This window comes from Herpailurus yagouaroundi, unplaced genomic scaffold (assembly GCF_014898765.1).
Source record: "Herpailurus yagouaroundi ecotype Mexico unplaced genomic scaffold, PumYag 100, whole genome shotgun sequence".
In the NCBI taxonomy this organism is placed as follows: Eukaryota; Metazoa; Chordata; class Mammalia; order Carnivora; family Felidae; genus Herpailurus; species Herpailurus yagouaroundi.
In genome coordinates, this window is record NW_024412391.1 from 66,959,426 (window position 1) to 66,982,094 (window position 22,669).

General features: G+C 37.7%; 2 protein-coding genes across 7 annotated transcripts in view; one reads left to right on the forward strand and one right to left on the reverse strand.

Annotated features, from left to right (window-relative positions):
* FAM237B (family with sequence similarity 237 member B) overlaps positions 1-22,669 on the forward strand; it is a 174,785-nt gene that overhangs the window by 26,737 nt on the left and 125,379 nt on the right. The window contains exons 1-5 of one of the 3 annotated variants that reach the window (XR_005789032.1): positions 1,469-1,579; positions 2,209-2,301; positions 10,961-11,059; positions 13,579-13,675; positions 13,821-13,878. Coding sequence is in view for 1 of the 3 variants with exons in the window: in XM_040471574.1 (XP_040327508.1) it covers positions 1,194-1,583 (390 nt within the window). In the remaining 2 variants the exon portion in view is untranslated. Of the gene's footprint in view, positions 1-1,190; positions 1,584-2,208; positions 2,302-10,960; positions 11,060-13,578; positions 13,676-13,820; positions 13,879-22,669 lie in introns of those variants that run through there. The other 2 variants (XR_005789036.1, XM_040471574.1) reach the window with 2 other exon arrangements.
* CFAP69 (cilia and flagella associated protein 69) overlaps positions 15,169-22,669 on the reverse strand; it is a 61,439-nt gene continuing 53,938 nt past the window's right edge. For all 4 annotated transcript variants that reach the window (XM_040471549.1, XM_040471550.1, XM_040471548.1 and 1 more), the window contains 6 exons: positions 21,701-21,838; positions 21,002-21,078; positions 19,478-19,675; positions 17,684-17,770; positions 15,699-15,803; positions 15,169-15,386 (listed from right to left, as the gene is read on the reverse strand). In XM_040471549.1, coding sequence (XP_040327483.1) covers positions 15,216-15,386; positions 15,699-15,803; positions 17,684-17,770; positions 19,478-19,675; positions 21,002-21,078; positions 21,701-21,838 — 776 coding nt within the window. In that variant the 3' untranslated portion in view covers positions 15,169-15,215. The remainder of the gene's footprint in view (positions 15,387-15,698; positions 15,804-17,683; positions 17,771-19,477; positions 19,676-21,001; positions 21,079-21,700; positions 21,839-22,669) is intronic.

Sequence of the window (22,669 nt, forward strand, 5' to 3'; positions counted from 1 at the left end):
GTAAGGAGGTGGTGAGTCTTCTGGATTTGTCCCCCCTCTCCACTCCTCGGCCATGGCTGTCAAGGTTGTGTCAGGGACTTTTCCAATGCCAGCTCTGTAGCAATTCAAAGCCAATTTAGTCCTTGACTTCCACTCATGTAGCCAGTTTACTGAGTGATGATTTGGCAGGGAAACTTGAGCAAAGACCATTAGAAAATGGCAAGATTTTGCTGAATGTCATTGGCCCTACACTATGTCATATTAGCTCATATCACCTTTATTGTCTTCCTGCTCCTAAAGGTATGTCTGTTTAATCTTCTGCAAACAGATCCTGAACAACCTGAGAGTAGCCAGGGACCCACCAGACATCAGTGCATAACAAATATTTTTCAATGAATAGAAATGGAAGAAGTGTCAGTAACTTTGAAACATTAAATGGTGCTCGAACATCCAACACCATTTGGGTTAATAGATAGGTTACATCTAAAATTTAGGGGAAAAAACACCTTTTTCTCATGGTTACACATGGAATAGCCTGTTCTGATTCACTTAGTTGGAATGTGTTGTGGTAGGAGTCTTAGATACGGACACAGGAGACCTGAGAATGTGCATAGCCATATCAGTTGAGAATTTTTCTAATTTGTAAAGGTTGGAGCATATGTTTTTAAAGATTTCTTTCAGGGGTGTCTGGGTGGCTTACTCAGTTAAGCATCCAACTTCAACTCAGGTCATGATCTCACGGCTCGTGAGTTCAAGCCCCACATCGGGCTCTGTGCTGACAGCTCTGAGCTTGGAGCCTACTTAAGATTCTGTGTCTCCCTCTCTCTCTGCCTCTCCCCTGCTTGTGCTGTGTCTCTCTTTCTAAAATAAATAAACATTAAAAAAAATTAAAACAAAGATTTCTTTCAGCTCTAAAAGTCTGTGATGAAATGAATCCATCACATCTTCAAAAACAAGTATCGCATTTCAGTGGCTGCTGAAGACTTTATCAGAACATTGGTAAATAGATTGTAACTGTATCTTTTCAAAACAAGGTTTGAGAGTCAGCAACTTAGAGGAAAATCAACAAATACATAGTAGACAGATTTGGCTTGATCAAAAACACATACATATGTCTTTGTAAAATTTTAGGTTTAAATAGATCATTGAATAATTGAATAATTTTCTTTTTAACTTAAAAATATATTCCCTCATTTTTTTTTTCTCTATAGAATATGGGTTTTGCCACAAGAGGACGGTTCTACCTACCACTGGGCTGCATGATGCTGATCAATCTGATTAATGCTGACTTTGAATTTCAAAAGGGGGTGCTTGCCAGTATCAGCCCAGGCATCACAGAAGATATTGATTTCCAATGCTGGAATTCTTGCTCTTTGACATTGATAGATCTCAAGGAACTCAAGATACAGCACAATGTGGACGCTTTCTGGAATTTCATGTTGTTTTTGCAAAAATCCCAGCGGCCTAGACATTATAATGTCTTCTTAAGCATAGCTCAGGATTTCTGGGACATGTATATAGACTGCTTGCTCTCACGATCTCATGGAATGGGCAGAAGACAGGTGATGCCTCCCAACTATAATTTTCCGCAGAACAGGAGGTAATTTAAATGTATACTTAAGAGAATAGAAGTTTAGTTTTCTTTATTTTTTTGAGTTTTTGAGAGAGAGAGAGAGAGAGAGAAAGAGACAGAGGGAGAGAGAGAATCCTAAGCAGGCTCCGTGCTGTCAGCACAGAGCCCCACATGGGGCTCTAACTCACCTACCATATCATGACCTGAGCCGAAGTTGGACGCTTAACCGACTGAACCACCCAGGTGCCCCCAGCAGTTCAGCCTTCTTAAAAATTCAACATTTAATCATTTTTGCCAATAAGCTAGCAAATTTGCCTTATTTTTTCCTAATGATTGACTTTGATTTTCATTTTTACTGATTTTATATTATTTAGAAACCGCAGGAGCTCTGATGTACAGACATATGATCTAAATGATCTTGAGATATAATACATTTGGTAGATCATTAAAATTATTACCTTATTTTTTCCCACAAATACTTCATGAGAAATCTGTTTAACATCATATTCATATTGCATTTATTGAAGAAATTTTAAAGATAGGACATATAATTAGGCTTTTTAAATTAAGTTTTTCAATAGGGTTATTTAAAAGGATGAAATCTTAAAAGTCATTTTATAGTGAGTATTAACAATTTCTCCTCTCTAATATTATAGGACTGGATTTTACAAAACATGAGTTTTACATAGAAGATAGAGAACATGGAAAATACCTCAAGCAAAGTGACATCAACCTGAAGGTTTAATTCTGTCAGTATTTCTGAAGTCAAATATTTCTTATAGTATTTATCAAAATTGTTATTTCTAGTTCTTTAATATTTATGAAAGTTGTATTTTTGTTGATGTGATGTGTAAATGCTTTATGGCTATTGAATTAGCATTTCCATCTTTTCAGGTAATTTGTCAATATTTTTTTTATTTGAAAGGCATATCTGTAAAGCATCTTTAAAGAAAACATTTAAAATGCAAATGCAATATATTATTAAATATAATAGTTGAGGGAGTAATGCTGTGACTAATTTTTGAAGGTATCTTATACATAATATTGACTTTAAATTGTGCCAAAATAAATGCCAGTATTGTCCTAAAAAGTAATATTTGATTTTGATGTCATGTACTGAGTGGCTTCTGAAATGTGCATTTCATCTCCAAGCCATCCTATATATTAAAGTGTTTTTGTATGCATTGAGGACTAAAATGTTTTACATTCTCACTTTTATTGGCTTAATTAAAAAAAAACAAACAGAAAGGTAGTAAGAAACTTCATTTTAGTAAAGTGAAGTTTGGTAGAATTTTGGTTTTTAGGTACTAGCTCAGTTTTTCTTTTTAAATGTATTTCCTACATACATCTCACATCTTATTCCAAAGAGGATGTGAAGCTTTAAAAATATATAACAAACAATAGGATAACATGAAGTAGATGAGGAAATTTATTTTTTTTTATTTTTTTTTGTTTTTTTATTTTTTTTTATTTATATATGAAATTTATTGTCAAATTGGTTTCCATACAACACCCAGTGCTCATCCCAAAAGGTGCCCTCCTCAATACCCATCACCCACCCTCTCCTCCCTCCCACCCCCCATCAACCCTCAGTTTGCTCTCAGTTCTCAACAGTCTCTTTTGCTTTGGCTCTCTCCCACTCTAACCTCTTTTTTTTTTTTTTTCCTTCCCCTCCCCCATGGGTTCCTGTTAAGTTTCTCAGGATCCACATAAGAGTGAAACCATATGGTATCTGTCTTTCTCTGTATGGCTTATTTCACTTAGCATCACACTCTCCAGTTCCATCCACGTTGCTACAAAAGGCCATATTTCATTTTTTCTCATTGCCACGTAGTATTCCATAGTGTATATAAACCACAATTTCTTTATCCATTCATCAGTTGATGGACATTTAGGCTCTTTCCATAATTTGGCTATTGTTGAGAGTGCTGCTATGAACATTGGGGTACAAGTGCCCCTATGCATCAGTACTCCTGTGTCCCTTGGATAAATTCCTAGCAGTGCTATTGCTGGGTCATAGGGTAGGTCTATTTTTAATTTTCTGAGGAACCTCCACACTGCTTTCCAGAGCGGCTGCACCAATTTGCATTCCCACCAACAGTGCAAGAGGGTTCCCGTTTCTCCACATCCTCTCCAGCATCTATAGTCTCCTGATTTGTTCATTTTGGCCACTCTGACTGGCGTGAGGTGATACCTGAGTGTGGTTTTGATTTGTATTTCCCTGATAAGGAGCGACGCGGAACATCTTTTCATGTGCCTGTTGGCCATCCGGATGTCTTCTTTAGAGAAGTGCCTATTCATGTTTTCTGCCCATTTCTTCACTGGGTTATTTGCTTTTCAGGTATGGAGTTTGGTGAGCTCTTTGTAGATTTTGGACACTAGCCCTTTGTCCAATATGTCATTTGCAAATATCTTTTCCCATTCCATTGGTTGCCTTTTAGTTTTGTTGTTTGTTTCCTTTGCTGTGCAGAAGCTTTTTATCTTCATAAGGTCCCAGTAATTCACTTTTGCTTTTAATTCCCTTGCCTTTGGGGATGTGTCGAGTAAGAGATTGCTACGGCTGAGGTCAGAGAGGTCTTTTCCTGCTTTCTCCTCTAGGGTTTTGATGGTTTCCTGTCTCACATTCAGGTCCTTGATCCATTTTGAGTTTATTTTTGTGAATGGTGTGAGAAAGTGGTCTAGTTTCAACCTTCTGCATGTTGCTGTCCAGTTCTCCCAGCACCATTTGTTAAAGAGACTGTCTTTTTTCCATTGGATGTTCTTTCCTGCTTTGTCAAAGATGAGTTGGCCATACGTTTGTGGGTCTAGTTCTGGGGTTTCTATTCTATTCCATTGGTCTATGTGTCTGTTTTTGTGCCAATACCATGCTGTCTTGATGATGACAGCTTTGTAGTAGAGGCTAAAGTCTGGGATTGTGATGCCTCCTGCTTTGGTCTTCTTCTTCAAAATTCCTTTGGCTATTCGGGGCCTTTTGTGGTTCCATATGAATTTTAGGATTGCTTGTTCTAGTTTCGAGAAGAATGCTGGTGCAATTTTGATTGGGATTGCATTGAATGTGTAGATAGCTTTGGGTAGTATTGACATTTTGACAATATTTATTCTTCCAATCCATGAGCAGGGAATGTCTTTCCATTTCTTTAAATCTTCTTCAATTACCTTCATAAGCTTTCTGTAGTTTTCAGCATACAGATCCTTTACATCTTTGGTTAGATTTATTCCTAGGTATTTTATGCTTCTTGGTGCAATTGTGAATGGGATCAGTTTCCTTATTTGTCTTTCTGTTGCTTCATTGTTAGTGTATAAGAATGCAACTGATTTCTGTACATTGATTTTGTATCCTGCAACTTTGCTGAATTCATGTATCAGTTCTAGCAGACTTTTGGTGGAGTCTGTCGGATTTTCCATGTATAATATCATATCATCTGCAAAAAGCGAAAGTTTGACTTCATCTTTGCCAATTTTGATGCCTTTGATTTCCTTTTGTTGTCTGATTGCTGATGCTAGAACTTCCAGCACTATGTTAAACAACAGCGGTGAGAGTGGGCATCCCTGTCATGTTCCTGATCTCAGGGAAAAAGCTCTCAGTTTTTCCCTGTTGAGGATGATGTTAGCTGTGGGCTTTTCATAAATGGCTTTTATGATCTTTAAGTATGTTCCTTCTATCCCGACTTTCTCAAGGGTTTTTATTAAGAAAGGGTGCTGGATTTTGTCAAAGGCCTTTTCTGCATCGATTGACAGGATCATATGGTTTTTCTCTTTTTTTTTGTTAATGTGATGTATCACGTTGATTGATTTGCGAATGTTGAACCAGCCCTGCATCCCAGGAATGAATCCCACTTGATCATGGTGAATAATTCTTTTTATATGCCGTTGAATTCGATTTGCTAGTATCTTATTGAGAATTTTTGCATCCATATTCATCAGGGATATTGGCCTGTAGTTCTCTTTTTTGACTGGGTCTCTGTCTGGTTTAGGAATCAAAGTAATACTGGCTTCATAGAATGAGTCTGGAAGTTTTCCTTCCCTTTCTATTTCTTGGAATAGCTGGAGAAGGATAGGTATTATCTCTGCTTTAAACGTCTGTTAGAACTCCCCTGGGAAGCCATCTGGTCCTGGACTCTTATTTGTTGGGAGATTTTTGATAACCGATTCAATTTCTTCGCTGGTTATGGGTCTGTTCAAGCTTTCTATTTCCTCCTGATTGAGTTTTGGAAGAGTGTGGGTGTTCAGGAATTTGTCCATTTCTTCCAGGTTGTCCAATTTGTTGGCATATAATTTTTCATAGTATTCCCTGATAATTGTTTGTATCTCTGAGGGATTGGTTGTCATAATTCCATTTTCATTCATGATTTTATCTATTTGGGTCATCTCCTGTTTCTTTTTGAGAAGCCTGGCTAGAGGTTTGTCAATTTTGTTTATTTTTTCAAAAAACCAACTCTTGGTTTCGTTGATCTGCTCTACAGTTTTTTTAGATTCTATATTGTTTATTTCTGCTCTGATCTTTATTATTTCTCTTCTTCTGCTGGGTTTAGGCTGCCTTTGCTGTTCTGCTTCTATTTCCTTTAGGTGTGCTGTTAGATTTTGTATTTGGGATTTTTCTTGTTTCTTGAGATAGGCCTGGATTGCAATGTATTTTCCTCTCAGGACTGCCTTCGCTGCGTCCCAAAGCGTTTGGATTGTTGTATTTTCATTTTCGTTTGTTTCCATATATTTTTTAATTTCTTCTCGAATTGCCTGGTTGACCCACTCATTCGTTAGTAGGGTGTTCTTTAACCTCCATGCTTTTGGAGGTTTTCCAGACTTTTTTCTGTGGTTGATTTCAAGCTTCATAGCATTGTGGTCTGAAAGTATGCATGGTATGATTTCAATTCTTGTAAACTTATGAAGGGCTGTTTTGTGACCCAGTATATGATCTGTCTTGGAGAATGTTCCATGTGCACTCGAGAAGAAGGCATATTCTGTTGCTTTGGGATGCAGAGTTCTAAATATATCTGTCAAGTCCATCTGATCCAATGTCTCATTCAGGGCCCTTGTTTCTTTATTGACCGTGTGTCTAGATGATCTATCCATTTCTGTAAGTGGGGTGTTAAAGTCCCCTGCAATGACCACATTCTTATCAATAAGGTTGCTTGTGTTTATGAGTAATTGTTTTATATATTTGGGCGCTCCGGTATTCGGCGCATAGACATTTATAATTGTTAGCTCTTCCTGATGGATAGACCCTGTCACTATTATATAATGTCCTTCTTCATCTCTTGTTACAGCCTTTAATTTAAAGTCTAGTTTGTCTGATATAAGTATGGCTACTCCAGCTTTCTTTTGGCTTCCAGTAGCATGATAAATAGTTCTCCATCCCCTCACTCTCAATCGAAAGGTGTCCTCAGGTCTAAAATGAGTCTCTTGTAGACAGCAAATAGATGGGTCTTATTTTTTTATCCATTCTGATACCCTATGTCTTTTGGTTGGTGCATTTAATCCATTTACATTCAGTGTTATTATAGAAAGATATGGGTTTAGAGTCATTGTGATGTCTGTATGTTTTATGCTTGTAGTGATGTCTCTGATACTTTGTCTCACAGGGTCCCCCTTAGGATCTCTTGTAGGGCTGGTTTAGTGGTGACAAACTCCTTCAGTTTTTGTTTGTTTGGGAAGACCTTTATCTCTCCTTCTATTCTAAATGACAGGCTTGCTGGATAAAGGATTCTCGGCTGCATATTTTTTCTGTCTAGCACACTGAAAATCTCGTGCCAACTCTTTCTGGCCTGCCAAGTTTCAAAAGAGAGATCAGTCACGAGTCTTATAGGTCTCCCTTTATATGTGAGGGCACGTTTACCCCTTGCTGCTTTCAGAATTTTCTCTTTATCCTTGTATTTTGCCAGTTTCACTATGATATGTCGTGCAGAAGATCGATTCAAGTTCCGTCTGAAGGGAGTTCTCTGTGCCTCTTGGATTTCAATGCCTTTTTCCTTCCCCACTTCAGGGAAGTTCTCAGCTATTATTTCTTCAAGTACCCCTTCAGCACCTTTCCCTCTCTCTTCCTCCTCTGGGATACCAATGATGCGTATATTATTTCTTTTTAGTGTATCACTTAGTTCTCTAATTTTCCCCTCATACTCCTGGATTTTTTTATCTCTCTTTTTCTCAGCTTCCTCTTTTTCCATAACTTTATCTTCTAGTTCACCTATTCTCTCCTCTGCCTCTTCAATCCGAGCTGTGGTGGTTTCCATTTTGTTATGCATTTCATTTAAAGCGTTTTTCAGCTCCTCGTGACTGTTCCTTAGTCCCTTGATCTCTGTAGCAAGAGATTCTCTGCTGTCAGCTATACTGTTTTCAAGCCCAGCGATTAATTTTATGACTATTATTCTAAATTCACTTTCTGTTATATTATTTAAATCCTTTTTGATCAGCTCATTAGCTGTTGTTATTTCCTGGAGATTCTTCTGAGGGGAATTCTTCTGCTTGGTCATTTTGGATAGTCCCTTGCGTGGTGAGGACCTGCAGGGCACTTCCCCTGTGCTGTGGTGTATAACTGGAGTTGGTGGGTGGAGCCGCAGTCAGACCTGATGTCTGCCCCCAGCCCACCACTGGGGCCACAGTCAGACTGGTGCGTGCCTTCTCTTCCCCTCTCCTAGGGGCGGGATTCACTGTGGGGTGGGGTGGCCCGTCTGGGCTACTTGCACACTGCCAGGCTTGTGATGCTGGGGATCTGGCGTCTTAGCTGGGGTGGGTAGGCAAGGTGCACAGGGGCAGGAGGGGCAGGCTTAGCTTGCTTCTCCTTAGGTGATCCACTTCAGGAGGGGCCCTGTGGCAGCAGGAGGGAGTCAGATCCGCTGCCGGAGGTTTGGCTCCGCAGAAGCGCAGAGTTGGGTGTTTGCGCAGAGCGAGCAAGTTCCCTGGCAGGAACTGGTTCTCTTTGGGATTTTGGCTGGGGGATGGGCGGGGAAGATGGCGCTGGCGAGCGCCTTTGTTCCCCACCAAACTGAGCTCTGTCGTCCGGGGGCTCAGCGGCTTTCCTTCCCTTTGTCCTCCAGCCTTCCCGCTTTCTGAGCAGAGCTGTTATCTTATGACCTCCCAGCCGCTAAGTTGCGCTTGCTGTCGGAACACAGTCCGTCAGGCCCCTCTGCTTTTTGCAAGCCAGACTCGGGGGCTCTGCTTGGCCGGCGAGCCGCCCCTACGCCCTGGCTCCCTCCAGCCAGTCCGTGGAGCGCGCACCGCCTCGCCGCCCTTCCTACCCTCTTCCGTGGGCCTCTCGTCTGCGCTTGGCTCCGGCGACTCCGTTCTGCTAATCCTCTGGCGGTTTTCTGGGTTATTTAGGCAGGTGTAGGTGGAATCTAAGTGATCAGCAGGACGCGCGGTGAGCCCAGCGTCCTCCTACGCCGCCATCTTCCCTCCTCCCCAGATGAGGAAATTTAGATGATGGGAAATAAAGACAGGAAACTAATAATATGTAGTTGTATTTTGGATGAATACTTTTAAATGCATGTTATAAAAGCCTATACCTTTGATAAAAAGGTAGCTGTAAGTTTGGTCTGAGTTTTCTACTTCTAAAGGTGAAGGACTCATGAGCATTTTCAAGATTCACACTTAAAAAGTTTTTTTTTTTTTTTTAATGTTTATTCATTTTGAGAGGGAGAGAGAGGAGGAGAGAATCCCAAGCAGGCTCCACACTGTTAGCACAGAGTCCTACATGGAGCTTGACTCAGGAACTGAGATCAGGATCTGAGCTGACATCAAAAGTGGGATGCTTAACTGACTGAGCCATGCAGGTGCCCTCACTCTGTTGATAAGAAAAACCAAACAACATGTTTAGGAGAAGCACAGCCTTTGCTAGGACTAAAAACCAATAAAGATGACAGGTTTTCATAATGGCTACCATGGGATACAGCACTGTGTTTTTAAGTATCCTGGCAATGACAGATTCCCTTCAATGCAAGCTGATGTCACCACACCCAAACTCAATTAAATATAAATAATTTTAAAAGTAGCAAAAATAATACTGAACAAATGGGCAACTGTCCGATGATTTGACTTGATCCAAGAATAAACATTAAATGGTGGAGTGGGGGCTGACATTCTTTGAGTTATGGATCACTTTGAAATTCTGATGAAGCTATAGACACTTTAACAAGGAGTTTTATGTACACAGTGTCATTTTGTGTATGATTTTGGGGGGAGGGGTCCATGAACCCCAGGTTAAGAATCTCCAATATTAAAGAATAAATGGTTTGCATGGCTTTCAAGTATTATTTTATAAAAATTATTTCATATAACTGAGTTTTGTATAATGAGGTTCTAGATAATATAAGGTTGTCAGTCTAATAAATTCCTATATTGAAAATATTTTATCTTGCCAATTAAGGACAGATCCCTAAGCTCATAAAATTAGCAGTTTGGAGGGTAGGTCTTATGCTCAGATGACCAGAAAGATACATAAAAAACTGCCTAATTCATTTCCTGCAGGTGGAGGCATAGGGTCATGACTTTCCTTAGAGGATATCTCTCTTTTACAACCTGTGGGTAAATGATTGAAGCTCAAAAATTCAATGTCATAAAGCAAAACCAGATAATTTTAGCCTAAAAAATTGTTCAACTAGTTGTTATCAATCATAGTTGTCATACAAATTTTTATTGCAGCAATTATTAACTTTTCAGTGTTAATAAAATTAATTGTTAGCCATCCAAAATAGGTTAATTGAAAATGGCTTCCTAGATCACCTAACTGAATTAACAGGCTACACTGGATTATTAAAAATAGTAAAAAGGACATTTGCCAAAACGGGCAGTCTGGTTTTAGAGCAGTTCATCTTAAGTCTTTTTGCTGGTACTTAGATACCATGTTCTGTTAAAAATCCCCTCCCTCCCCAGCAATTTTTGGCACAAATCATGCCATTTTTATATAGAAAGATATATTATGTTTTCATCGTTCATTCATTCACAAAAACGTATTGAGCTTGTAGGTATACTGCTGAATAATCCTTGACTCACAGAGCTGCCATTGCAGTGGGACAGAGGTACAGTAGGAACTAATACACTAATTCAAAAACAATTTTATGATATGAAAATGTAATTTAAAAAAGAGAAATGGTGGTCAAATATGATTGAGTGGGGGGACAATATGTATTTCTCTTTTGCCCTGTTCAAAATCATCTGACTAGATCATTCAAAAGATCATTTTTTTAAACTTTAAATAATCTTTATTTTAGAATAGTTTTAAGTTTGCAGAAAAGTTGCAAGGATAATGCAGAGATCTTGTATACTCCTCACCTATTTTTTTCCTATTGTTAACTTTTTACATTAGTATGGTATATTTGTCATAACTAATGGTCCACTACTGATACATTATTAACCAAACTTCATATTTTATTTGGATTTCACTAGTTTTTCCCTGATATCCTTTTTCTGTTCCAGGATCCCATCCAGGACTCCATAATATATTAAGGTGTCATGTCTCCTTAGGCTCTAAGAAGGTGTTTTCATTCAATGAACTTGACAGTTTTGAGTGCTAAGGTATGTTACAGAATATCCAATTTGGGTTTGCTTGATTGTTTTTCTTACAGTTAGACTGAATTTATAGGATTTTTGGGTGAAGACCACAAAAGTAAAGTACTGTTCTCAATACTTCAGATCAAGGGTATATGCTATCAACATAAGTTATCACTGATGATGTTTAACCTTGGCTAAGGTAGTGTATTCCAGGTTTCTCCGCTATCATGTTACTTTCTCTTCTGTTTCTATATTGTATTTTTTGGAAGCAAGTCACTAAGTATAACCCACATGTAAGAAAATGGGAAGTTATGTTCCACATGCTGAAGGAGGGAATATCTACATAAATTATCTGTAGATAATTTATATGGGAGATTTGTCTGCCCTCACTCCCCCCCCCCGTTCTTCTTCCTTCATTCCTTTTCTTCCATCATTTATCATATCATTCGTCATCATATCAGTAGGAACTTAACAGACATTTATTTATACTTTGGGTTATAATCCAGTACTACTACATCACTTATTTTGTTGCTGAAATTGTTCCAGCTTTGGTCATTGGGAGCTCTATAGGATGTTCCAGACTCATCTTGTGTATTTCTGCCCCATCCTCAGAACCAGCCATTTCTCCAAGGAGCCCTGGTTTCTTTTATTGGAGAATATTATCAGAAATCAAGATCTAGGCACTAGGTGTATCTATAGAATTTTGACCTGATAGTACCAGGCCAATTCCTGACTGTTAGGGGCTGCTTTTCTCTTTCTCAGAAAGCATCTTTGACTGTAAACTCAATATAAGCAACTATGAAACATAACTGCTAATGAAACTAATGTAAGCTTAGGTTCTGTTGGCAGAAAGTATGTAAAAATGAGGAATACTGTTTTCATTATAACCTCTATGGGACCTACAACACCTGGAAATCTTTGTTTAGTTTGTCTGGTCACAGTTTAAAGGAAAATTAATAAATGGTGGCACTTCAGAAGGGGCTAGCCAGATTCATAAAGTCTGGAATGATTAAATAAGAATGATTACAGAAGGGGCACCTAGGTGGCTCAGTCGGTTAAGCATCCAACTTTGGCTCAGGTCTTGATCTTATGGTTTATGGGTTTGAACCCCATGTCAAGCTCTATGCTGACAGCTTAGAGCAGCTTACAGCCTGGAGCCTACTTCGGATTCTGTGTCTCCCTCTCTCTCTGCCTGCTCACAGTCTATCTCTCCAAAAATAAACATTAAAAAAAAGAGGAATGATTACAGAAAATAGATATTTGACCGGAAAAGACTTAGGCTGAACACAATAGTTTTTTTCCTGTGATATGAAACATATCTTGTGCTCCAGAAGACAGAGGAAGAGATGATTTATTCACCTAATTATTCACTGGTTTTCATCCAATATAAGCAAGAACTGGCTAATAGAGTTTAACCATGGGATGAGCTCCCTCATGTGGTAAAAATCTCATTATTGAAGCATGTTGAAACCATTTCATCTGTATTCACTAAACTCCATTTTTATTCTTTTGACTCTCTTTGAATTTAGTTTATTAGCAAAAGTTTCAGTTTGAGAACTTGAAATTTTGTCTCAACTGACTCATGGAAGAAAATATATTGTCTGCCTTTCAGCCAGGCTGGATGGACTAGAGGGCTCAAGATTGGTGTAGGAGCACAGGATGTGAGGAGAGACAGAGACCTATTATAGTTAGTGACATTGTCATACTGGTTCACTTGCTCACTACAAAGGTGGCTGGAATTGTAATATGCAAACACAATGCACATCTGTCTACCAAGGTTAATTGTCTGTATGAAGCAACACTATCCTCCATCCACCTACATTTATTTAGCTGTTAAATGGCTGCTAGGTAACAACCTGCCCTATTTTACCTTTCCTCTTCCTGATGGGTAAGATCTACACAGCAGAGGGGAAAGGTCCAGCGATATCACAGACTACTTTGTAGTCTGTCCTAATCAGTTTGGAGATATCGCATTGTACTAGATACAAAAAATTACATTCAACCAAGTAATATCAATTCTATTTCTACAGTGTTTATGTAATCAGTTAATGTAATAGTATTTATGTCTTAAATACTTAAAATTCATTTTGGATAAAGTCTATCACTGTTATGGAGTAAATACATGTGAACTACCTTAATATATCTGTGTTTAGCATTACCTGTATTTTGTTGGTTGAATCTTCCTTTTGAGCTCAGAACTTTGCTGCATTTGCAGAGCTCAAGGGAAAGGCTGTCAGGAGCTGGGGCCACCATTACACTGATTTAGTGATTTATTTACTGAAGTGTTGGTTTCAATAATGAATGAAATGTAGTTTCTACTTTGTGCTTAGGGAGCTTAGCATCTGAGGAAGAAGCATATAGTCTACAAAATGAGGCAAGATTTGTTGTTCTTAGCCATGAACACTTCATTTTGATTGTGTGTGTATCTGACATACTTGAGGTGTATCTGTTGCTTTTTTGTATGGACATCTCATCATTGCCTGTTCTTATCCACATCTTTTCTTGACCCAGTAACTACTCTTTCATGGACTCTTTGTGTTTAGGGCTTCCTGTCAAGAAGAGGAACAAATTATGATTTCTAATATCTTGGTGGTGGTGGTGGTAATAAAGAAAAGGATTTGGGAGAGACAAAGCTGCATGGTAAGCTGATGCATGTTATCTATTCTCGTGGGCCACAAGGAGAATAGGCAGCTGGGCCAGGATTAGAAGCTGCTGGCCAATGGTATACTGTCAACTCATTTTAATTAGAACATGAAAAATGTTGCACTTTCTCCCCTTTTTGCAGATGCTACTACCTTCACAGATGGGGATAATGGAAAGTTTCTGGTGGAATGTGAGATGAGGTAAGAGGAGGAGAAGGGAGGAGGAAGTTGGAGGAGGTGGGTCCAGTGGGGTGATGGAGCCTTCTCTTATTTGATAACACGGACTCTATGCAGGTCTTTCCAACTTTGGATTCAGTAGCATCATGTTGGTAGCTTGTAACTGGTCACAGTGGGAGTATTTACACCATGCAAATTGGCAAACACTACAAATAAGGGCTATTTCTTCTTGAAGAACCAGTTGCTACACAATTACCAGTATACTGCTGAGTGTGCCTATGGGCCTAGAATCTAGACTCAAATACCAGCATATTTTCCTATTAAAGAAAACAGGTTCTTGTCTCTCCCTATCCTGGACATGAATTCAACTTTGTGGCTTCCCTGGAGTTGATGGGAATGGAGACAGTCTATGGAAACCTCATAATTGCATACATACATGGACACTCTGTTCCACATCCAGCATTAAGGCATCTATCTCCTGTTTTTTGGAAAGATATCTCCACCACCAAAGGAGGGAAAACACTTCCCAACTCTCCCCTTCCCTTCCCCATTAAAGAAGAAAATAGCATTAGAATTAACTTTGCATATTTATATATTAAGAGTAAAACCATCTGTATTTTTATTTTTGTTGTTTAGTTCATGAATAACATTTGCTTTTTATAACAGACATAATTTATTTTACTTTGACCACCAAATTGTTGCAAATGTTTTTTCTTCCCAGTACTTACATGTACATATGATAACAATATCCTGATTTTCCAGTCCATCTCTATATTTTGTTTGGAGTTGGCCTGCTTCTGGCTCTGGGAGTAGGCAGTACTTAGATCTGGCCAAAGTCATGGTGGATGGCTTCAGTGGGCATGTGACCAATCAAGGGTCCCAACATGTGGAGGCAGTTGCAGAGATTGTGGAGAGACAGGCATGTATTTTTCTGTACTGGGTATCAATTTGGGAAAATATAATCCAGTACCTGCTAGGGAAGGAGATTCTACTCAGAGTTTTAGTCCCTGGATCCAACAATGCCTGCAGTCTTATTTACTCCTAGATTTGATAGCTACAGAGTGCCTGTAAAAGTTTTTATTGGCTTAAACCAGATGGAGTAGTCATGCAACCAAAGGAGTTTTAACTGATACTATATGTTTTACAATTAAGAGAATTAGCAATCTTTCGAAAGAAATTGATGACAGCTCTTCTGATGCCAAATGTTGATATTTTCAGTACAAATAAATTGTGGGTGCTTAATTTTATTTTTTCTTAATATTTCCTACAAAAATATTCCAAAATATTTGCTTTATAATTATAAATAAACATGTATTTAACTAAAATAAGCAGACTTTATTTCAGACAGTCTGTATACTGTGTTATGTAGGAGTGATCTTCTTTCGCTCATTCACAGTTTTGGCTGCTCTCACCCTTTGTAAGGCTCCTCCTCGAATAGGCAGTTTTTTAAGAGCAATGTCTGTATCAGCCAGAGGTCCTCCCAGTAATCGGGCAGGAGTGCTTTCCACTGTTACTACCCGACCAGAAGGCACCTGGAAAAGCAAAAGGTATATATCTAAGAGTTCATTTGCAAAATTTTCCAATAAGAGAGAAACCCATTCATCCTTTAGCTGACTTTGGAAAAGATACCAAATTACAGCAGTTTCTTGGAAATCCTGGAAGGCTGATCTGGTCTAAACCAGTACTGGGTGAGAGTGGAGGTACTTTAGAGATAAATATGCCTTAACTATGGGAAATGTGACCAGTGAAAAGAACAAATATGAGACAAAACCCCATGGAAATAACATTCTATGGAGACTAAATTCAGTATCTACTAAGAAAAGTCATGAAGCAAAAACCCTTACCGTTGTGTTAAGGCCTTTAATATCTGTCCTATGAAATATTGCATTTGGAGGTTGCCCACTGTATCTAGAGGATTCTATAGCTTTTTCCTGAAGCCTCTTTGCTTTCTGAAGATTTTTAAATTAGAAAGAAAGTAGTATTAATTTCTATTAAAGCATTAACCATTGTACTTAGAATGAAGTATATGAAATACATTTAATTGTGCCTGGCTTATACTTAGACTGTTCATTAAATAGCTCTGTAACCTACACTTACTCACTTAGGCTCAAAAGATCATTATTAGTAAGTTATATCTTTTATACAACGCAGAAGACACCAGTCACCTAAAAACATTACTGAAATTTCCAGAGGTACCAGTCATATATGACCAAGGAATAAGGCGGTCCTAAGGAAATCATGTTCAATTTTTAGCACATAATTTAATAAGCTACTAACTTGGGTGATGCATATTTTCAAAATATTTTTCATAAATTAAACTAATCAGAACACTTAAATGCTTCAAACAGAATAATATAAATTGTATAATTTGTTGCACTTATATTAAAAAATTTTTAAGTTTATTTATTTATTTTTGAGGGGGGGAGAGAGAGAGAGAGAGAGAGAGAGCGAGCGAGCAAACACGCACACACAAGAACCATGGAGGGGCAGAAAGAGAGGAAGAGAGAATCCCAAGCAGGCTCTGCCCGACCAGCACAGAGCCTAATGTGGGACTCAAACCCATGTACTGTGAGATCATGACCTGAGCCAAAATCAAGAGTTGGACACTTAATCACTGAGCCACCCAGGTGCCCCTGTTGCACCTATAGTTAAACTCAATAGTTGAAGCACTGCCACAGGTGAAATTCAAGGTAACAAATGATCTTCATTCTTAAACAAATGAGGGGATGATTTTCATTAATTATTCCTTAAAAGTACAGATAGTTGTGAGGATGTTTTATAAGTTGGGAAGAATTTTTATTGAGAAGGGGGAGACATGGTACCTCAAGTGAGCTTTTGTTCTTAACTTTGGTTTTGCTACCTTAATGTGGTTTCACTATTTTCAGGGCCTAACTTAACATTCAACAATTTCATATCTAGTGGAAGAACTGTAACATTACATAAAAGCATATCCAAAGTATTAATGGAAAAAGTGGGAAAAGTTTATATATAAAAAAAGTTTACATACAAGCATATCCAAAAGTATTAATAGAAAAAGGAGGTTTTGGAAATACTTGCTGCTTCTCACATATCTCAAGTAAACATTCAACATTATAAACTTTTTAGATTAGTTTCTAACTTATTCCTGAAACAGCTTATCACATTTTTCCAAAGGGATGTTTCTTCTCAATTCTCATTTAAGCTTTAATATAACGTCACTTTTGATGGTCATGGAAGGGAAATACCCTTAGGGGAGAGAGAACAGACAATTATTTTTTCTGTCCTTCACTCTACTTCTTAAAGAAATGACCAATGAATAAGAAGACTCAAAGTGGAAAGTAGGAGCACATTTCTCCTGCTCATTGCTGGCTAACTATCATCTCCTTTATGCAATCCAGGAAATTATCCTTGATTCCCATTGCTAGATCAAATAAAACTCCAAGTAGCGTCTTCTGTAATATGAAAGTGCATAGTTTCACTTATTATCCTACATTGCGTGTGAGGATCTAACAGTGTTGGTATTCTATAGAAAGGTCAGCAGAAGGGGTTCCTGGGGGGCTCAGTCAGTTAAGCGTCTGACTTCAGCTCAGGTCATGATCTCGTGGTCTGTGAGTTTGATCCCTGTGTCAGGCTCTGTGCTGACAGCTCAGAGCCTGGAGCCTGCTTCGGATTCTGTGTCTCCCTCTCTCTCTGCTCCTCCCCCACTCATGCTCTGTCTCTCGCTCTAAAAAAAATGAATAAACATTAAAAAAAAAAGATCAGCAGAAGAGGCAAATGAATATTCCTGAAAAAGTCTGTTTGTCTGAGTTGACTATTTGTTGTGGATATCACAAGATTTTAAAAGTCCTACCTTTAAAGTTTTAGCATTTGATGTTCTGGCCAAGAAATTTTCCCATGATTTACTAGCCAGTTCTCTTTGCTTGTGTGTGGCTTGTATCTGAAATGAGAAAGATAAGTAAGAATTCCAGTTTCTATGGAAGAATACCAAAGCGCTTTTTTAAAGCCCTTACTTTGAAGGAAGACCTAGATTTTGCCAATCTAAATTTTAGAATGACTAGCAGAGGATTAGAATATTCAGAGTTCAGCAAAACTCTAAATATGGAGGAAAAATCCTTCCTTCACTATGTGGCTAAGGTTTGAACTGTTTTCCATGAAATGTAATATAAAACTGTTGTTATAAAAATATAAAATATAAAATAACAATAATCATTCTCCAAAGACTGATTGCTTTATGTGATTATCACTTGTGAAGACACATCATAATCCAGAACAAGCTAAGTAAATGACCCAACGGCAAATTCACGGGAGAAAATAAAGAGATTCCTACTGCCACTGATAATAGTTTACGCGAGGTTACTTCAGGAAAACTGCTAATTTGTGACCGTAGCAATTTAACACAAGCAGTTTTGTGAGAGTGCCGTGTTGGTTGTGGTGATGCAGTCTAGGGAGGTAACCACTAACTGCAGGCTATTTCTAAATTATAGAAACAATTCTTAACAGGCTATTTACTAAATTATAATCAGAGGACACATGCCCTTAGCATATATTATTAAATTTATGAATTATGAACCTAAGAGTATTTAATTAAACAACTACTTAAAAATAAATGGGGTCAAAGCCATGATAACAAATCAAAAATGACCAACAAATCAACAGTTGTTAGTCCACACAGCAGACGCTCTGCCATTCTACGGAACTAATGAGGCAGCAGGACTTCCAAGAGGGCTCTCCTGCTTAAGAGAAATAAATTACTTAAATGGCAACATCTATGCAATAAAACCTCTTAAAACTTTCAAGCAATTTGGTGTCTAAGATGGAGCAGAATTCACAGGTGGATGCAGACAGAATTCCTACTAGGCTGTAGATACAAACGTTTAATAGACTATGTGAAAGATCAGACAATAGAAAACTTTGGAAATCACCTTAAAGAGTTGTAAACATTTAATTGTAATCATAAAGGGTCACCAACCAGAAGTGGGGAATCTGCATCACCTTTGTATCTGGAGACAAGCTAAATAGCTACTTAACCTATTTGTTCAAAAACTTCTGTTGTATTCAGTTTCTGACTGAACACAAAGCTTTAGGAGAATGGTTTATATTTTCCTGGAAGGTTTTTCTGATTAAAGTCAGAGGCCAGCTTACCTCTGGATTTTTAGATAGAACATTCATTGTAAGTTTTATGGTACTGAAATGAGGATGGAGCTTTATGGATATGCCTATGGTTGGCATGCCAGTAAGGGCCTATCACAGAGGGATGGATGAGGGCCAACTTTCTCAGTGAGGTTAAATGTACAGTCACAGAGATACACTATCAGACACAATTTGCCAAGTGTATACCCTTAAATAGACCACAATTTTTGGAACTGACATTTCAAAAAATGTATCTCAGTTGTCTATTTTTTAAAATGTAAGCCTGTAGAAATCAAATTACAATGCCATAAATTCATAGTGAATATAGTAATTGAATCTCAGGCTCTTAACTCCATGGTTTCTTTAAAAATTTCACAAGAACACTGAAAATAACTATAAGAAAAAACTACACAATAACTCTAAGTGCTGAAACACAAGTCAGGCAAATATATCCTCTGGTCAACTAGCTTATACAATGAAATTATCTTCTGCCTTAAAAGTATATGTGACTTACTTTTGCATATACTTTTTGTTCATTTTGCACATCTTGGTGTACTTGGCTTTCAATCATCTCACTTTGAAGAGAAGCAACCATCTTTCCAATATTTTCTGATGCTGTTGTAATAGCTTCCAAAATTTTTTTATCTGTAGTGACTGGTTTTAACTTTTCTAATTTTATTTCTTCATAGATTTCATTCCATATTTCTCCAATCTGTTATAATAAAGTTTAAGTTTAAAAAGTTAAATTAACCAAAAATAAATGATATAATTTTAGGTAATCCTTTATTTGGGTGGTTGTTCCAAAGTTAACACCTACTGAACCACCCTTTCCCATCTTACTACTTGGGAATAAGTGCATTGGGAATAATTTGAGGCAATAGTTACATTTGAGTATTCAGAAGTAATTTATTAAATGTTTTATAGTGATAAGGTATTTGTGGATGAGGCTCTACTACCTAAGTCTAGTTCACTGTCATTGTCACTGCCCTCTGGTTTATAGTCACACTGTTTTCATAGTTGCAGAAACTGCTGCTTTAGTCTCATCCTCTGGAACTACTGATGTTTTCCTCCCCAAACCCATGTATTAAAAAATGAGTTAAGGAGTGCTTGGCTGGCTCAGTCCATAGAGCATGCGACTTTTGATCTCAAGAGTCGTGAGTTCAAGTCACACACTAGGTATGGAGCCTACTTAAATAAAAAATAAAGAATATAAATTGCTTGAAAGAAAAATAAAATCTAAGTCAGGCTGAACTTGTAGGACATTGAGCATGGGGATTCCTGGGAATCTAGAGTCCTGTCTCTTGCCCCTTATTTTCTACCTAAGACTGAATCGTAAGCTGTTAAAACTCCATGGTTTCATCATACTGACAGCTCATATTCTAGGTTGTCTGGAAATTAATGTGCTTGAGTATGCTTATATTTGCAGAAAAATTTATATATCCAGGATTGGGAAGAAAAGGAGCTTTGTTTTCATTTGAAAATAGATTTATTCATTGGCAACATTCAAATATATAATACTAATATTAGAAGAAAATGTACTTAAAAAGACACTGCTGACACTTCAAAAGCATTTATTTGCCAATAAAGATATAACCATCAGGGTGAGCAACCTAATATCCTTTAACTGATATTTGATTACCATATAAACTAATAATAAAGTCTTTAATAAATATTAATTGATTTTAATAAGCAATAATTCATTAATCAATTAATTATAGCTCCTAATGCTCTATAAACAGAAGAAATTATATTTTAAAAATTCTGTAAAACTTCTGAATGCCTCTGTCAGTAACATCCATCTTCTTTTATAAATAGTTAGATGAAATCATATCCTATGGAAAATAGCCAGTTAATTAATTGCATGTTTCTGGAACAGTATCAGATGCAAAATGGAAAATAAAAACTATACAGTACATGGTTGACTGCTTACAATACGTGGTTGACTGCTTACAACTATGAATATACATCTTTTATTTCCCAATTGATTCTTTTTTTGTCATATTGGAGTGTAATAACAAGATTATAAGAAAGTACTCACTTTAAAATCAAGGTATCTATGTATGATACAAAGAGTGACAAAATCTTCAGCAGACAGGCCAGGTAAATTTTCAAAATCTAAACAAAGTTTATAAAGAGAGAATTACTGTAACAAAGCAAGTAATTCCAAAAAAAAATAATAATAACCCCATATATCTATCATAAAAACTAATGCAAACAGTTATTTTTGTTTCATCTTGATTATGGAAAAGTTAGTTTTGTGAGCTTTTGGCTTCCTCCTATAAGAAACCTCTGCCAGGTCATCCTTATTGAGTCACTGCTGTGGTTAAGACAATGATACTGTATTTTCAGAGGCTGAATAATGTTTGAGTACCTTTTCCCTTAATAGGAAGCAAGGACTAGAAAAAAAAAAAGGGAAAAAAAGAAGGACTTTAAAAATGCAAGTATTTCAGAATTCTTGTGTTTAAGCCTAATCATCTAAACTAACCACTTTTAATCCTGGCTGCACCTAGAACTGCCTCGGGAGCTTTGAAAAATGCTGATGCCTGGGCTCCATACCCAGAGATTCTGATTGTAATTCATCAAGGGTGTAGGCTGGACATTAGAGTAACAATGAAACATGCATTTATCTGTATCAGGGGACTCTTTGATCATGTCTGAAAAATAGACTCCAAAGCAAAATGAACTTGCACACTCTGCAAAACAGAGGCTCTTATGAATGTGACAAGTAGCTTCTTACCTAGTTTGCCCAGCACAGCATAAATTTTTGCTCTGATATTCTCGGCAACATCCATAATTGCAATAGTTGGGCAGTTTGCAGGCAGTGGCATGATTTTTTGCTCTTCTTGGAAACTAGTAAATAGAGGTTTCTTTGTATCTACTCATTGCATATCATGAAAACATAGAACGGACAGGTAAAAACATTAGTAAATTAATTTAATTTGAAATTTTACTCCAGACATAGAATATATATTATAAAATAGTGCATTGTATATGGTTATTCTTGTGAAAGCATAAGTAATCCAGTTATTCCCCATTCTATGGCAAAATTTAGAGCTTTTTTGTTATTTACGTACAATATGAAAATTTCACAAAATAACTATTTTAGGGGTGCCTGGGTGGCTCAGTCAGTTAAGTGTCTGACTCTTGATTTTGGCTCAGGTCATGATCTCAAGGTTCATGGGTTTGAGCCCTGAATCGGGCTCTGTGCTGACAGGGCAGAGCCTGCTTGGAATTCTCTCTTCCTCTCTCTGCCCCTCTCACGCTCTTCTCTCTCAAAATAAACAAACATTAAAAAATTACTTTTGGGGTGCCTGGGTGGCTTAGTCGGTTAAGCATCTGACTCTTGATTTCAACTCAGGTCAAGATCTCACAGTTCGGGGTTCAAGCCCTACGTCGGCCTCTACAGTGGTGGCGTGGAGGCTGCTTGGGATCCTCTCTCTCCCTTTCTCTGCCCCTCCCCTGCTCATGCTCTCTCTCACTCTCAAAATATATAAATACACTTAAAAAAATAAAAGTGATTCATCACTTATATACAACACCCAGCGCTTCTCATAAGTGCCCTCCTTAATGGCCATCACTCATCTAGCCCATTATCCCCACCTCCCTCCATCAACTCTCAGTTTGTTCTCTATCATTAAGAGTCTCTTGTGGTTTGTTTCCCTCTCTTCCCCCACCCCTTTCCATATGTTTGTTTGTTTTGTTTCTT